The sequence below is a fragment of the Schistocerca serialis genome, chromosome 6 (genome assembly GCF_023864345.2).
Source record: "Schistocerca serialis cubense isolate TAMUIC-IGC-003099 chromosome 6, iqSchSeri2.2, whole genome shotgun sequence".
Taxonomy (NCBI): domain Eukaryota; kingdom Metazoa; phylum Arthropoda; class Insecta; order Orthoptera; family Acrididae; genus Schistocerca; species Schistocerca serialis.
Genome location: NC_064643.1, coordinates 187,776,801 through 187,795,295, shown reverse-complemented (window position 1 = coordinate 187,795,295; position 18,495 = coordinate 187,776,801). Strand labels below are relative to the sequence as shown.

The window sequence follows — 18,495 nt, the reverse complement described above, 5'->3', positions numbered from 1 at the left end:
ACATTAAATTTACATTTTTATTTTAGTATATTTCCTCTGAAGATTTATTTGATTTTATCTTAAATTTATCACAAGAAACCTGGAATTTAGTGTGAGATTTTTGAAGTTCAAACATTAGAATAGTTTAATTTTTGTCATTTCTAAATTTAATTGTTTTAAATAGTGGAGGGGGGTTTAGATTCAAAGCAAGGGCATTTGAGATTTTTTACATAATACCTTCAGAGATTTGCTGATTAGCTATGTATAAACAACTAGATGGAATGAAATCATCATGAGAAAAATGGGATGCAGAAGTTGATTTGTCAGTGGTGAGTGTTGGAGAAAATAGAGTGCCAGAGGAGCATTGGAAACTATGGAGTAATGAAATAGTATATGGTCGTATTTGTGGTGAATGTAGGGTGCAGTAGAACAAAGTCCATTGATCCAAGATATGGCGGCAGTGGAAATGAACAATGGTATCTACGAGGATGCATGAAAGCACCTTGGGAGAGAACTTTGGCTTATGTGGCAGGAGAGTTTAGCTGAAATACAGAATGTGGTCACTCACAGGGATGCACCTTTTTTTAAAGACAATGATAACAAAGCAGAAATGTCTTTAGCGATAACAGTTGGCTCCAGGGAATTGTCAGACTGAAATGGTATGTCAGTGGTGTGGATGAGTATGACCAGGTCAGAATTTTTGGAAGAGGCTTTTTCCTTACATTTATACACTGACGGACCGAAATATTATAACGATCTGCTTAACAGCACATTGTTCCACACTTGGCATGCAGTACAACTGCACTTCTAGGCGGCATAGATTCTTTACGTCCTTGGTACATTTCCTCTAAGTACCAGACGTCTATGCTCAGCTCCCATTGTTGCCATTGATTACAAGCAGCAATTTGTGAGAACGGAGCTGGCACCCAGTTGTGTCCCACATATGTTCCATCACGTTCAGATCAGACCATCTTCGTTTCCAATATATCAGCATGATTTCTCTATCACGATCTTTAGACCACTGTAACACGACTCTGCTCTTGTGACACCACAAGTCCCATAGAAGCCCATGTGACTATTTCCCACAGCATCTTCATAGACTAGCGGCCATGGCGGAATGCATGCTTCAAACAGCCATTCGCCTGGATGTCCGCATATCAGGTCACCAATCATCCAACCAGGCGACAAATTTTCAGTGATCCACTGTCGAATTTTGGTGGTCCCATGCCCACTGTGATCGTGACTGACGAAGTCGTTAGATCAAGCATGTGAAGACATAATGTTCGTTTGCTGAGAAGCTGTATGTTAACAACGGGCTCTGAATGGTGTACCCTAAAGACAATTGTGCTTGCCAAACATTGTTCAATGTTGGCGCATGAACACCCGAATAGCTTCGCCATTTCCGAGATGCTCGCTCCCATGAGCTGGATTATAACAATCTGCTGTTTGCCACAGTCTCATTGAATTTTCCCATTTGCAGCCCCTTATCGTTGGAAGAATGATTCCCCATTCATCTCTACTTTGCTTGGATACTTTCCTGTCCATACCATGAGTCCAAAACACCACTAGCTGACATTCAGTCTGACAGTGTGCAGCGGTCGTAGTTTTTCACCTGATCATTGTATATCTAGTGGGATAGGTTACAAGTGGTGTGTGGGGAGGGGATTTCAGGTTCGGAAACAGTTTTAGAAAGGTACTACATTTGAACTGGGATTAATTGGGCGAGTTCGCTAGTTCTTATAGTCTTGGATTAGATGATTATTCCATACAAGACATTGTTGACAATATTGTCTTTGGGCTGTTGATAATGAATGTTATACATGGTGCCTACAGTGGGCAATGGCACTGCACATTACAAGATATACCACTTGTAATGCAGACTTTGAGAAAATATCGTTAAAGAAAGTAGAGCTGGAGTCCTAGCTAGTTGCTGATGAGTTTCTGCAAGTGGAATTCAGGACTGGAGCTCCCACTCAACATTCTCTACAGTGTCTTTGGTATCAACAGCCCTGTCAACCTCCATAAGGATATTCAGACACTACAGGTGAAGAAGTTGTTTAGGAGGTGGAGGACTATGAGGAAGCAGGGCTGCAGGATGAGTAAGGATTATGATGATATCAGGGTAGTGTTGAATCTGGGTACTGAAGTCTTTATGATAACAGAGTTTTTGAAAGGTATGAGTTAGGTATCAGTCAGTGCTGTGTCTTTTGATAGCCTAATGTATAAATGTACCACAATAAATCCAAAAGGTCGAGTTCCAATGTTCAACTGGTCATTCACCCCTTATTTCATCTCTAGTTATATTCTGACAACGTGAAAAATTCCAAGATCAACCATGCTTTGAAATCCAGTTAAATCATTTTCCCTTGTAACTGGCTAAGTAAATCAGGTCAACGGTCAGAGAATGGTAAGGGCTCCCTCTAATCTGAGTATTTATAGTAACATACTGCAGCACTCAAACAAGCTGTTGTGTTAAGAACAACTTTACTTTATTTATTTATGAGTGGCTTCGCAGATAGTTTTTAATTTCAAATATTTTCGAAGAACTTTATAGGCGAGGTAAAAAGACATTAGCAACAGCATGCTGCCTTACTCAGTCTGTGATCTGGTTGATGAGAAAATGTTGTCACAGAGGAAGCTGATGTGGATACAGATGAAGCTGGTGTGGTGATGGATGGTGTGGGCATAGCTGTTGCTGTTGTTAGGTTATGTAATGGAAAGAGTGTTGGTGGCAGTGATGGAGCTGTGGAGAATGAGGGTGTAATGGCGACTGAAACAGAAAAGGCAGATGAGTTTGTTAGGTGCTCATAGTACGTGTCATTTCGCCTCACACGGCGGTGCAGTCACACTGTACTTTACTTGCCATCATGTCAAGCATGCTGCTTTAGAACATCGATTTGCAAAAGACTGACGCTGCCAGTTTCCATGGCCAGGTGTTGTTGACAGTTGTTGCTGTAGACTATCAGGAATTTTATAAGTGGATAGGATACAATGCACCAAATCAAGCCCCTATTCAGTTCTTGAGTTTTTAAAGAATGTGCCATTCATAGCTCTCAGACGATACCTATGTCATGTGATACAGATCAAAGTGCTGCTTATGTGTACCTTTCCTCACAACATGTCACAGAGCACAGAAATTAAACTGGGTGTAACCTCGTGGCCATTGATCATATGGAGCACAGAAATAGTAGCCTGGACTGATGAGTCCAAGAATATATTAGTATATACCCAGAAAACTTGTCCAGGTTTGTTTAAAGGTATCTGTTCCATTACAGTATCGTTGATAGAACGCAAGCACACCAAAGACACAATCTATTGCATTTGACAACGGGGCACTAGTCAGGCGGGAGAAAATGGTATCCTTGTTTGGTGATGAACTGATACTTAAAACATGTCTGACATCGTCTCATCCTAGTGAACAATTCAACAAGTTTCTCCCCATTTATGAATGTTGACTTTACTCATATGCAGACACTGTTGGTGTCTTGCAGTTTGAACAGGAAAATGTACAGCTCAATTGCTTCCAAACCAGGTCGTTGTAGCAACACGCTATGTAGTAGATTACGTTACCTGATTTCTGTCCTAATGAGCAATTGTGGAATGTCACTGACCGAGATGTGTTTGTCTTTATGGCCATTCTTTATTATGCGTAGGTGCTTGTCAACAGATCATGAATTAACTTGGATTCCCAACCCTTTTAGTGCATCCTGATGTCCCATCTATTTTATGTCATCAAAACGAAATTGGGTACTACACGTTACTAGGCAGGAACTTCTAATTCATTTACTCGTGAGTGTACTGGCAGCTGATCTCACATTTACATTTCGTTTGACACGTCTTTACTCAGCCATCTTGGCTTAAGACTTGGTTTTAGAGTTCACACAGGGCAGAACCATATTTACACGCTTTCCATCTTGCAAGCCATTATTAATCAGATTTATTTAAGATTTTGACTGAGTATCTGCCTAAGACACTTTGGATTAAATTCAGAGAAGTGGGACCATAGTTCATAACTAACTAAACTCCTTGTGGTTTCATCCTATAGAACATGTTCGTATTGTTGCTTAGCTTCAACATAACTAACAGGAATATGTTACTGAAACAAAACTCGATAAGTGTAAGTTACCCTGTATAAAAATTTATTTTTGTTCAAAACACAATGATAACAGTCTCTGTACTGAAATCAATCAAATTAATCATTATCTACTGTCACTAATGTACCACCACAGAGTGATTAAATTTTGTCACCTATAAAAACATTAGCAACAGATACTCTATCAGTGGTCTAAGCTAGATGAAATTTGATGATCACTCTAAAGTTAATTTGATCCTAAATTAGATTTTTCTAGTTCAACTACATTTGGTAAGCAAACCTGTCCACACTTTAACCATTATCAGTTAAAATTACTTAATTGCAAACCCATTAGCTTTGTTTAGTTATGATAGCTTTATTGAAGAATTAATTACTCCTGGTACAGTTGTTTACTCATTGAGTATTGCAAAGCTAGCATCTTTGGCAAACTCTTCTGAGCAGATTGTTCTTTAATTCCTTCTAAGTACGCCAGTAGAGTGTTTGCCTCTCAGCACACATTCAACGCTATGTGTATAGATTTGTTGTCGTCCAATACATCGACAATGAGTTTCACTTCCCCCACTCTCTTGTTCAAAGATGTTGTTTTTTCCCTGAAGCACAAAAATTTAGACTTCTGTGTTTTAAAAGGTGTACTGATGTGGAGGACGTGGCACTCCTATAGTTTCTCAGTAATTTTAATGACTTATCGTTGGTACACTGTTTTACACTCCCACTCTACTTGGATTCTGTCACATTATTTTTTCCATGTGTTTCAATTTTTGCAGGAGTCAATACGTTATTTCGATCAATCCCTGTGTATAAGTACAAAAATATAGAAATAGTTACAGTATTATCCACACAAACAAAACTACCTATACCTTTCTGCTGAAGCCACACATTTGCATATCTCCACCATGATTTCCAGGTCATTGCGTAATGCCATTTCCCAACCAGCCGTGTCCATCACATCGAAGATTTCCCTCCTGATGAAATCAACACAAGCTCTCTTGAGCGCGGTGCAGGAGTGTTTTGTTGCGACCACAACCAGGGACACTGCATTGTCAACAAAGATTTGGTCTGCTAACTGCTCTTCACAGTATTTCTTTAGAACACAAAGCTCATAGTTGTCAGCCAGCACCAGGAGCTTGTCACTGACGCTTTCTGGGTGTGGCAGTTGGTCACTGTACATGTAGAGCAGGGCTTCGCCCAACTCCTTATGTGGTGCTCCGTCCATCTGCAGGGTACCATTTGGGGTGTCTTTGAGCTTCTCAGCCAAGACAGGGCTGCGTGCTGCCAGCAGTGCCCTATGGGCCGCCAGTGGCATCTCACCCACCATGAGTGTCACGTCACTGCTTTCAGCAGACTCCAGCAGTGCCACCAGGTCGCCTGCCAGGTCACCCCTATTCTCTTCCGTCTTTTCTGGTGTTTCATTCTTGCTGAAAAGGAGAATTGTGGTATTTAAAAGAACAGCTATTAAGTTTGCAGCAACCACAGCAGCTATAGCTAACATCTGCACAAAAAATTAAACACTAATGAACTGGCAAGGGAATGGAATAAAAATTTTCGATGAACATAATAATTTTCTACTTTTAATTAATGATCATATAAAAATAAATTAAAATTGAGCACAGACGTTCGAAATGCCTTATCATTAAATAAAGAAATTATATACATATATCAGTAATACTGTTGAATACCTAGAAATAAGGAGGTATTTTATTTTCTATTTGATGTTTCAAATTTTTTTTTAAAGAATTAACTGATAGCACTTTCATATGTTGAGTAAATAATTTAGAAAAATAATGTTCTTATTGTTAGTTACCAGTTGCATTCGACGATACATTTGTAATTTAAATAAAAATTAAAAACGTTGCTACTAGTAACATTTGAACAAATGACTGTCATTATGAGACTACTAAGCCATGCAGAGAGCTACAAGTAACAAAACTAATGTACCTGAAATGTTTTATACTTAACAGCAATTGGAAATCTTCTAATCTCCAAAGGCAATTTTTTCGTTGTTATTGTTCTTAGTACTCTACTAAATTTAGGTTCCTTGTGAGGTAATATTCAATTAACATGACTTCAGTAGGGTTATGCTATGAGATAAGGTTCAGCACGCAACACTGTCCAGAATTCATAGTTAACAACTTTCTTCAATCGAAGAAATATATCGAATAGGAAAAAAATAGCAAGATTTGAATATTGCTTATCAAATCAAAACAGAATTCCAAGTGCATCTTCATAGAACTTGCCTATCACAGCCTCTGAAGCCTCGTGAAATGTGGCTCATCTGCCATATTGTAAATTGATTCATTCCTGCAAAAGCACTAAGTACTCAAATCACTATTTATACTCTTATGAACAATTGCATAATTGTTTTTATGAATATGTTGATTGGTATCATTTTGCGTATTACCTATTTGCCAAATTCTAAGTTTCAGTTCTGCCAACCCTCTACTTAGGGATTATATTTTCTAGACCTGGTAACCTGCCACCTGTCACTGGTTCTGATATGGTACTGAACTGTTCCAGGGACTTACAATTACATGAAAATGAAGACGAGTTAAGAATCGAAAGGTGTGAATCAAGCAGTTATCTGCATTAGTGAATGATGGACTGTCATACAATATGTAACAGCATCAACAGTAAAAATCATGAATTGTATTCTCGTAATCTAAGAAAACATAAAAATTATAAATATTTATTTTGTATCTCACTTCTTCATTTGAATTAAGTCTTTACGATAAGTAAATTTATTAGTACAAATAGGGCTGTAGCATCAACATGTTACAGTATCATACCCATAACATTGTAACTGTGGCATTCTGGGGGCACTGTAAAAATGTTTAAGTGGTATAGGAGTTTGTTACATTGGTTATCAGCCTCTTCTTTAGTTTTAGCGATTAGTGTAAATAAATTTATTTTGTCATTTTGCTGATATAGAACTCAGTTTTATCACAATAAAGAATTTTTATACTAATTCACAATTAGAAATGAAGTTTATGTGTAGCTGAGAACAGCTGTAAGCTTAAAGGACATAGTATTTTACATTCGATGGAGAAGTGGAAATATCTTTAGGTTTGCCCCAGGGAAGTGTTGTGGGATTCATATCATATATTAAGCACCTGACAAATAATATTAATAGTGTTCTTAAATATTTTACAGATGAGGCAGTTAATTGTAGCGAGGTACTGTCTGAAAAGAACTGCACAAATACAGGGTGAAACGCCTAGAACTAAAAGGAATGTCTATTGAGGTGCTTTTTTCACAGAATGAATTGGTAGCCGGGCGCTCGTGTTGTTAGTCAATCTACAGCTTTGTAATAATACTTAGAAAGTATATTTTTATACAAATGTACATTTTTAATGGAACAATGCCTGTTGACACTAACAAACTAAAAGTAGGGTAAATTAGGAGGTCAGTGGCGTTTATTGCAAGATTTTAGTGCGAGTCGTTTAGAAGACATCGTATTTTGGAAGCGTTCCACACTGACACTTCTGCTATACCTGTGGTAGCACACACCAAAGAACAACACAGCTGCATGCACTAGTTACGTGGATTCTGGCCGGTAACGAGACAACTGACCATCACCGGTTGTGTTCAGAATGACCACCGACATCGGCAATACACGCTTCCTGTCTAGTAAGGAACGACTCTTGCATACATGCTGGCATTTTAGCAGATATGTCCGAGTGGGCGGCAGTAATATGTCGTTGCATATCATCAGGTGAAGTTGCTATGTTCTTGTAGGCGACGTCTCTCAACTTTTCCCACAGAAAGAAGACTAAAAGCGTTGAATCCAGGGAATGGGCCGGCCAAGGTACAGGTGCCCTGTGACCAAACCAACGATTTGGAAACAATTCGTGAAGACGTGCGGTAGTACTTCGTGCACTGTGCGGTGGGCAGCCATCATGGTGGTGCCACAAGTTCCACCTAGTCTGCAGAGGAACTTCTTTTGGCATCCGTTTCACTCCATGGATGTTGACGTTCCACCTGACGGGAACTGTCGGGAGATCAATAGTGCATGTTTCGGGGGTTTACATGGCCCCGATTGTTACATTTGGCTTCGTCATTAAACAAGACACATGATACATCTGGAGTGTCATGTCTTAATGCCCTTATACAGAAGTTATCACGATTCTCATAATCGTTTCCATACAGATCTTGATGGAGAGAGATGTGATACGGACAGAACCTTTGTCGATGGAAAATGCATAGGACACTTGCCTGACTCATACAACTTCCTCGTGTGATTGCATGGGAGCTAACGCGCAGCAAGAACGGCAGCAAGAACATTAGTTTCTCACTGTTCTGTCTTTACTTGTTTCATTCTGTTACGTTGTGTAGGTGTTGTCCGACCCTGGTAGCTGAATGGACAGGGTGACGAATTGTCAGTCCTCTGGGCCCAGGTTAGATTCCTGGCTGGGTCTGGGGATTTTCTCCGCCCAGGGACTGGGTGTTGTGCTGTCATCTTCATCATCCTATCATCCTCACCGATTGCAGGTCGCCGAAGTGGCGACAAATTGAACGGTCTGCCCGACGGGGGGGGGGGGGGGGGGGGGGCTAGCGATGCGATTAGATAAATAAAGTACAGGTGTTGGTCTACCACTTTCACATAACTGGCTGAAGAGGTTTATAAATAATTGCAGAGATGGTTAACGTTTATTGGGGTACCCTGCGGCACATGCCAGAACTGCGTCCTTCCTACACACCATCAGCTTGTCCGCTTTTTCTGTATTCGTAAATTCCATCATCTACTCACGATCTAAACTTGGACTGCCACACGCTAACTGACTCGCAAGTCGCAATGCATTCAAGGCACACACAAGTACAGTGTAAGTAAACACAACAACATCGTACCCAGCAATTATGCACGTTGCATGGCACACACGAGCGTCGGTGTAAAATCTTTTCAAAATACGATATCTCCTAAGCGATTCGCACTAGAATCTTGCAACAAACGCCACTGACATTTTAAGTTATCCTTCTTTTAGTCTGTTAATCTCAATAGACATTGTTCCATTAAAAAAAGTGTATGTCTGCACAAAATGGAAATGAGCGTATGGCATTGTTGGCCGGGAGGCCCCATGAGGGGGAGTTCGGCCGCCGTATTGCAAGTCCTTTTCGCCGACTTGCGGGTCAATGACGATGAAAATGATGGTGATAGACAGACAACACCCAGTCCCCTGTCGGGAATCGAACACGGGCCCCTGCGTAATAAGCGGAACCGCTACCGCTACGCTACGGAGGCGGACTATGTCTGCACAAAAATTCACTTTCTACGTATTATTAAAATCTGTGGATTGGACAACAATACGAGCCCCTGACAACCAATCCCTTTTGTGAAACCAGCACATCGATAGCACTTACCATTTTCGCAGCATTTGCAGTGCCTGTTTTAGGTAATTCACCCTGTATATAGTCAGATTTCAAAGCGCAACAAATATAGTCAAGCTTTTTTTAAATATTAACAAATGTAAAATTGTGCACCAGAAATGGTTTTTCTTATGACTAAAACATCACTGAGTAGGAATCATTCAACCAATCATACGATACCCCTAACAAGGCACCCCTTAAGTGCATGGACGAAATGGCTAATTACGTGTACAATATTCGGCGCCTAGAATATTGTCTACCATTCACCCGCAATATTGGCTGCTTATCGTACAGGGGCCGGTACTGGAGGTATCCAATGGTGGGCATAGCATGAATCTACAGAGCGTAGCAGAACTGTTTAGTCGCCGAGTAACTAAAATGGTTCAAATGACTCTAAGCACTATGGGACTTAACATCTGAGGTCATCAGTCCCCTAGACTTAGAACTACTTGAACCTAACTAACCTAAGGACATCACACACATCCATGCCCAAGGCAGGATTCGAAACTGCGACTGTAGCAGCCGCGTGGCTTTGGACTGAAGCGCCTAGAACCGCTCGACCACAGCGGCCGGCCTCCGAGTAACTCACATCATTGCTAAGGCGCTAGTGGTGCTGATACAAAGCAGAGTAATGGCAACGATACTCAAGCAAACATTGCACTTCGTCTACAACAACAGTTGCCGAAGTTGACATTTCGTCAGAAAGGAACCCACGGAATTTTACAGAGTGAGAAAGAAGTGGCAGATGGAATGTTAGCGTTTCTGCAAGTTGAGTCAGTGGCTTGTGTGGTGTCGTATATGCTCGAACGTGCGGACAACGTACATGAGGCGTACAATTATGACAATACGTGCTTAAAAAGTGAAAGTGATGTTGAAACATGTCGAGCTATGTAGTTCATCATCCTTGTCGGACAGGGAACCACAAATCCTGTCTACAGTAGAACGCAGTAAACGCCAGTCGTTGTCCAAGGAGCGGGTACTAAGCATCATTACTAACATGGAAGAGCATCCACAGTATTATGAAAAGATTTAGAATAAGGCTGCAGCAACATGATCTTGTAGTGCATGAGAAAAACTACGGATAGTCAAGGGAGGACAAAGCGCACTTGTTACGAAAAACTGGTGCTTGTGCGTTTCAAGAATTCTTAATACAATTAACAGGATGTGCATTGAGCCTAGTTTACACGACGCCATGGGTTGCACCACTCGTTGAGTGGAATGAGTTGCACGCAAGCAGTTTCATATATGACTGTAGACACGGCGACACCAGTATACACTTCAGCTTCGTCGTTTTGTGGGTCCCTGAGTCGTCTCTGAAATGAAAGTTTTGACAGCTGCACGTCGCACGAGTTGTGATGGAGTTAAAGCTTGTTTCGTGGAATCGCTGCATAAGAAAAAAGTAAGAAACGTTTTTCGATTCGTGACTGGATGAAGAAAAGACGTCAGCTCGGTTCCTCAGTAACCTTGCTGAAATAATTTATAACTGAAGATCCAAGAAGTTTTTTAATTATCTTAGAATGTCACCAGAACTGTTCACGTTTCTTCTAAATAGAGTTAATTATGTGATAAGGAATAAAGGTACTGCAATGGATGAAGCACTGTCACCAGAACTGTAGTTACATATCATATTGCGTGCAATACAATCGAGAACACTCTGCATGTTATAAGACACGGTTTTAGTTGGTGATGACGCTATTTCATTAACACCAATAATTATTAACATTAACAGTCATAATTATTAACATTAGCAACAATAATTACTCGAAGCAGGCCGCATTAGGAAGAGAATAGTTTGCAAACTACTCTCTTGAAGATAGATCTTTACAGTGGCAATATTTCAAAATTCAAACATATGTGAATGGGCAGCACTGCTGCGACGTTTTAAATAGATGAATATGGAATAAAGAATGCAGCTTCTTGAATTGTATAGCCTTTCCTCCTGTCAACAATATTCCTTAACAAAGAGATGGCCAACTCGAACGATGGGATTTTAGTCTTGTAGACGATAGCACTGCACAGCTAGAATTACACTTGCTTTTATCTTTCTTAATTCAGTTGTATAGAAGCATGCGCTCCTAACTCAAATTTTGCCCTGCAGCTCAGATATTGTCACACCATCTATGTTGTGATCGCATATGACGGTCTCAGCGGCAGCAATATGTTGCTTATTTTTGTAATCGCTAAAGGAATGCTTCATCCTCCGAAAGGCGTTCCTGCATGTTGAGTGCAAACTCTGTCCGTTTTGGCTTGTCATTTGACTCGAGTGCCTGTAACAGTTGCGCTTTGCAAGTGTACATCCATAAGTTCTCGTGGAGGACCTTACGCACAGTTGAACGTGGTAGTTTCAACTGTCTGACAGCAGTGTGGATGGACTTTGTAGGTGAACGAGTGAAAACATTTAGCCGGCCAGGTGGTCGAGCGGTTCTAGGCGCATGCCTCGGGCATGGATGTGTGTGATGTCCTTAGGTTAGTTAGGTTTAAGTAGTCCTAAGTATAGAGGACTGATGACCTCAGATGTTAAGTCCCATAGTGCTTAGAGCCATTTGAACCATTTTTTGAGCATCACTGAAATCCCACAAACACCTTTGCAAGCCATAGATATCCAAAAGGCGAACATTATTCTCCGTTCCCCACTTCATATTTCAGTTTGTCTACACTCTACGAACACACATAACCTCAAAACTCATGCAACTAGTGTCGCCAAAGTTGGAACACGCCGTAAGTGTTTAGTTTCACCAACGAGTTGCGGAACGCGGGGCGCGCATGCGCAGCGGCCTGTAGCCTGCAACCTAGTGTCGTCGTGTAAACTAGGCTTTATAGTGACCTAATACCTTTGCACATCATATTGTGCGCGTCATAGATTACAGTAATTTCATAGGAAGCAGTGGATGGTTGCATAACTTCAAACAGTGCAACAGAAACGGAAGACGTAAGGTAACGAAATTTCAAACAAACTGTCAACTTGACAATGCACAGCAAGCTGCGGAAACGGCCCGAAAATATGTAGATGAGATAAACAAACTAATCCTAACGTTGCGTGAGGAAACTGTTTTCAGCTTCGACCAATCGGAATTTGAAAAAGAAATGCATTAAGGAACCCTGGAAATTAGAAGTACCAAGAGATTTGCATCAAGATCAACCAACATCGATGTCTTAACGCTTTCGTATACAATTATTTCGACTGTCAATCTGGATGGTAAAATGGCTGGAAAGTCATTTATTGTGCTGCGAGAAGTTGGAGGTGCTCTGCCCCCTACCATTCATTTGTGTGTGCGTGATCTTACAAGGGAGTAGGGAATATTTACGTCACAGCAATTAAGAGTGGGAAAATGGGCGTAAGGGAACTACAAATGTGGTGTAAGCATTGCTTTTGGCCAATACGTGGTCAAAATAATTTGCTTTTGCTTGATTTCTGGTCTGTGTATAAAAATCATTCTCCATTAGAGAAAACTATTCCTCCTGAAAAGCGTGTGGCATTTGCAGTTCATACCACCCAGAACCACTGGACATATTCAGCGTCCGGATGTTTGTTTTTATCCTTGCCTATAAAAGATATCGCACTAACTGGAGGTTCGCCTTAAAGAATAGCCAGTTTCACGATAAGCTCCAAGACAGACTGTTTCACTGTCGGTTGCATGCCATCACATTCCATCAGTTCTTATCACCCCGTTACACCAGCCTGACTGTATATGCATTCTTGAAGAATGGGTACCTAGCTCAACGTGCTACACGGTTTGTAACTCCCAAGGAGCTCGCCTTCGATATTGATGGTGTGAACCTTTGTTATCACTGTGGCGCGGCATTTTTCATTCGGTGTTCACGGTGCAAGTTAATGGTTTATTTTTATTTTTATTTTTTTTATTTTTTATTTTTTTTACATTTCTTGAATGACGAGGATGTCCATTTTGTGACTTGTAATACATAGATCCCATAGATACTTGATCTCTGTACCTCCCGGACGTTCGTTTCCTGTCGCCCTCCTGATGCACATGTTGAATCATTAGCAGCTAGTATTTTTGCTGTCATAAGCGTTAACACCACTCTTTCAGATGAGCCTTGCTAAAGATTGAACTTGCAACCGCGCGCTGAAGGGGTTCCTTGTTAGCTTCTGCATGCCTGCAACCAGGTGTCAGAGTAGCAGCGGAAAGCCACCTAGCTGAATGGCTGTCGACGTCTGCACAGAGGTACATTTTTAAACGGTGTTACTTAGGTTTAAGTAGTTATAAGTTCTAGGGGCCTGATGACTTCAGCAGTTAAGTCCCATGGTGCTCAGAGCCATTTGAACATTCAGGGGTATATGTGCATACTGTCTGTAAATTTGTCTCGAATACAGTTGCTAGTAACAAAGCAATAATTTATAACGTCATGTCTCGTGCAGTACCTTCGATGCATGGTCAGCCATACAAAGTGACAGTCGTGCAAGAACTGAAAAATACTGATCATGGCAAGAGATTGCATTATTGTCAATGGTTCAAAAATTTCGTCGAACAAAATGGAAGGGATATTCTTAATGAAACGTTTTTCACTGATGAGGCGTGGTTTCATGTATCCAGGTACATGAACTCGCAAAATTATCGTATGTGGAGTACTGCAAATCCATTCTGTATTCATGAGGAACCACTTCATTCTGTGAAAATAGAAGTTTGGATTGCAATTTCTAGACGTCGGATTGTGGGTCCCATACTTTTCAACGAAACAATAGACGCACAACGATACTGCAGTGATATTCTGTACCCATTCATAGGAGAACTTGCGTTAAGTGAAATACTGAACGGTTATTTTCAACAAGATAGTGCAACCGTGCATACAGCTCGCGATTCAATGTCACTGCTTGCTGATGTTTTTGGTGATCGCATAATTTCGCAGGGACTTTGGCCTCCACGATCGCCTGACCTAACACCACCTGACTTTTTCTTCTGGGGTGCAGCGAAAGCAACTGTCTATAAAAACCGTCCAAAAATCCATCGATGAATTAAAAACTGTAATATCACTTTCACTGCTTCTATTACAGAAGAAATGTTACAGCTTGTGTTTGTAAACATGATTAGACGAATTGAACTGTGTATTCAACAACAGGGGGGACACTTTCAACATTCAATGTGAAAATTTGGAAGTAAAAATGAATATTCAATAAATTAATAACTTGTATTTCACTGAGTTTCATTTCGTTATATCCACTGCGGCATACGGCACGCGAAGCTAACAATCATACGGCACTGCAAAAAGTGGTTCAAATGGCTCTGAGCACTATGGGACTTAACATCTGAGGTCATCAGTCCCCTAGGACTTAGAACTACTTAAACTTAACTAACCTAAGGACATCACACACATCCATGCCCGTGGCAGGATTCGAACCTGCGACCGTAGCAGTCGCGCGATTCCGGACTGAAGCGCCTAGAAGCGCTCGGCCACCGCGGCCGGCACGGCACTGCAGAGAGACTTTTTGAACACCTCATATATGACCCTTAAGATAACATGATTATGGAGCTCATAAATAAGAAATGAGACAGTTAAAGTAGTAAAGGAGTTTTGCTATTTGGGGAGCAAAATAACTGATGATGGTCAAAGTAGAGACGATATAAAATGTAGACTGGCAATTGCAAGGAAAGCGTTTCTGAAGAAGAGAAATTTGTTAACATCGAATATAGATTTAAGTGTCAGGAAGTCGTTTCTGAAAGTATTTGTATGGAGTTTAGTCATCTATGGAAGTTAAACATGGACGATAAATAGTTTGGACGAAAAGAGAATAGAAGCTTTCGAAATGTGGTGCTACAGAAGAATGCTGAAGATTAGATGGGTAGATCACATAACTGATAAGAAGGTATTGAACAGAACTGGGGAGAAGAGGAGTTCGTGGAACAACTTGACTAGAAGAAGGGATCGGTTGGTGGGACATGTTCTGAGGCATCAAGGGATCACCAATTTAGTATTGGAGGGCAGTGTGGAGGGTAAAAGTCGTAGAGAGAGACCAAGAGACGAATACACTAAGCAGATTCAGAAGGATGTAGGTTGCAGTAGGTACAGGGAGATGATGAAGCTTGTACAGGATAGAGTAGCATGGAGAGCTGCATCAAACCAGTCTCTGGACTGAAGACCACAACAGCAACAACAAATAAAAAACTGAAGACAGTAAGGGATAGAAAACAAGCACACAGGCAGTCATACCATTCTGACTCAAGGCGTGTTGCATCCCTCAGCAGACGGCAGATCTCCACAGTGTCTTCCGTGTGTTCCCTCATGGCACTAGCCCAACCATCTGTAGCCATAACTTCTTGGTAGTGGGAATTGATAAAGCTGATAGCTGCCGCCTTCAGCTTCGCACACGAGTAGACCATTGCAAGGACGGCGCTGGCTGCAGCATTTTCCACACACAGGTCCATAATGACCTGTTGCTCACACTGTTGCTTCAGTCTGGTCACACCGTACTTCTCCGCTGCCGCGAGCAGCTCCGGTGCGACGCATTCCAGCAGAGGCGCTTCGTCAGTGTACATGAACTGCAGCAGCTGCTGCAGCACCTCCTGGTTGATGTCTGCAATGTTCACACTGCCCTCAGAAGCTTCCAGCACATCGTGCCGGAACATGGCGGCGAAGACAGGGCTGCGCGCCGCCAACACTGCTCTGTGCGCCGGCAGCCAGACGCCGTCCGCCATGATGGTGATGTCAGCAGCTTTTCCAGACGACAGCAGCGCCCCCAGGTCAGCCGACAGGGTCCATCTTCTGTTCTTTTCCATCGCAGTTTCACCTGCAAGACACAGATATGCCATCCTTAAGTTGCAGCCTCTGTGGCTCAGTGGTTAAGTGGCTGACAACAGATCCTTAATGGCTTCAGTCTGACTGTGCTTCGTCCTCTCATGTTTCTCATTTATTTATTTATTTGATTAATACTGTTTTGAATTTGGATCACTTTAATTACCACGAATTTGATTTCATAACAAGCTACTGTTTATTTTGTTTCATCTTAAATACGTTAGACCTAAGACCACGACTATGGCAATACAGGATGCATGTTTTCTGGGAATATCTGTGTGGGTCTCAGTGTTAGTCGAATAGAGAGGCATTTGTAGCTGTAGCCTACCTGTCGCTCCACAAGAAGCCACGGGTAGGACACAGCCAAAGAGTAAGAAGGGGGCGAACTCTGAAGTTAGAGTGCCAGGACGTCGGGGTCAATAGGGAAGCTGCTAGCCAAACAAAAGAGCTGCAGATTCCACGACGCATTGCAGACAATACGAGATATTTTTTTTTCTGTATTGTGATTTTAAAACCTGTAGAACAGGTAGGCTGGCAGCAGCACAATACGCCGCTCTTCAGCCGAAGATAGTACAATGATATAAACAGAGAAGATACACCACTTGGAAAAACGGCGGGAAAAAACAGTAGACACATGAACATAAAAAAACATGAAGCCCGTCACACTCGATGACAATCCACACTACAAACTGTTGACACGAAGCACAAACACTAAAGATGACGATGGCACTGGTGAACGGTGGAGTGTGACGGTGAACACTGAACACTAAACATGACGGCACACACGAGTCACTGATGGCGATGATCTCTGGCGTGCGAATGTCCACTTAGCATGTGCGAGTCCGGGGACCTGCCAAGAGGGGAATAAGGGTGAGGTGGGTGAGAGGGGAGAACAAAGATGCCAATGGCTGAGGAGATGGGAGGAGGAGGAGATGGACAGGGAAGGGGAAGCCCAGGGGAGGAGTGGGGAGAAATGGAGGAGGGAGGGAAGAGGGAGAGAAGGGAGGGAGGGTGCCCAGAGGAGCAAACACAGGAGGATGGTGGGAGGATCAAAGTTGGTAGGAGGGGTAGATGGAGGGGAGGAGGGCATCATCAGGGAGCTGGCGGAAGCCACCTTGGGAGAGCGTAAGGAGGGTGGAGAGATGGAGACCGGGTGGGACGTGGGAATACAGGCACGGCAGTGGGTGGGGGTGGGAGAGGATGGGGGTGACCAGCGGGAGAGGAGGATCGAGTTTGCAGGAGGTCTACAGGATCCGTATCCTTTCAGTAAAAGGAGGGGGTGGGGGAAGGGGATGAGATCATACAGGATCCGCGTAGGGGAGGGGAGACGGATGCGATAGGCGAGGTGGAGAGCATGGCGTTCAAGGATTTGGAGGGATTTATAAAAGGTAGGGGGGGCAGAGATCCAAGCCGGATGGGCGTAACAAAGGATAGGGCGGATGAGGGATTTATAGGTGTGGAGGATGGTGGAGGGGTCCAGACCCCACGTATGGCTGGAAAGGAGCTTGAGGAGGCGGAGTTGGGAGAGTGCCTTGGCTTGGATTGTCCGGAGATGGGGAGTCCAGGAGAGGCGACAGTCGAGGGTGACGCCAAGGTACTTAAGGGTGGGAGTGAGGGCGATAGGACGGCCATAGATGGTGAGATAGAAATCAAGGAGGCGGAAGGAAGGGGTGGTTTTGCCTACAATGATCGCCTGGGTTTTGGAGGGATTGACCTTGAGCAACCACTGGTTGCACCAAGCGGTGAACCGGTCAAGATGGGATTGGAGAAGGTGTTGGGAGAACTGCAGGGTGGGGGCAAGGGCAAGGAAGGCGGTGTCATCGGCAAACTGGAGAAGGTGGACGGGGGGTGACGGCGGCGGCATGTCCGCCAACAATACGAGATCTCAGCCAGGCAATATAATGTCTGTTCATAGGACAACCTACGACGAGAGCGAACACAAACAGCACCCCGTTCCTAAAAAATGCAACTCTCTGATTTGTGAATAAAGGACTGTTTTGAACAGATAACATCTTTCCTATGTTTCGTGAAAGCAAACAGCACTTAGGGCTACATGTTTTCTCTCAGCTTGTGAGAGTGGAACAGAATCACCTGTGAGGTAACGGGTGAGCCTTGGTGCCCTGAAAATATTTTTAGTTCAGAGTTGGTGGCCACCGCTCGGCAAGAAGCGGCTCGTTAGCAAGCGCTTGATGCCGCACAACGGCTGCACCACGTGGTCCATCGTGCATGTGGCTAGGAATTCCTTGGTGACGCTGTGCGCCGGGAGGGCCAAAGATGGTGGACTTGTGAAACCATAATGGCAGACATTTCACAGTTCG

At 42.7% G+C, this 18,495-nt stretch overlaps 1 protein-coding gene across 1 annotated transcript in view; it reads right to left on the bottom strand.

Moving 5' to 3' along the window:
- Nucleotides 1-4,095: 4,095 nt before the first annotated feature.
- Nucleotides 4,096-18,495, bottom strand: part of LOC126484337 (TD and POZ domain-containing protein 1-like) — a 42,463-nt gene continuing 28,063 nt past the window's right edge. Inside the window, exons 2-3 of the mRNA XM_050107790.1 lie at nucleotides 15,596-16,172; nucleotides 4,096-5,487 (exon numbers count right to left, since the gene is read on the bottom strand). Of these exons, the coding sequence (XP_049963747.1) occupies nucleotides 4,920-5,487; nucleotides 15,596-16,161 (1,134 nt within the window). The 5' untranslated portion in view covers nucleotides 16,162-16,172 and the 3' untranslated portion in view covers nucleotides 4,096-4,919. The remainder of the gene's footprint in view (nucleotides 5,488-15,595; nucleotides 16,173-18,495) is intronic.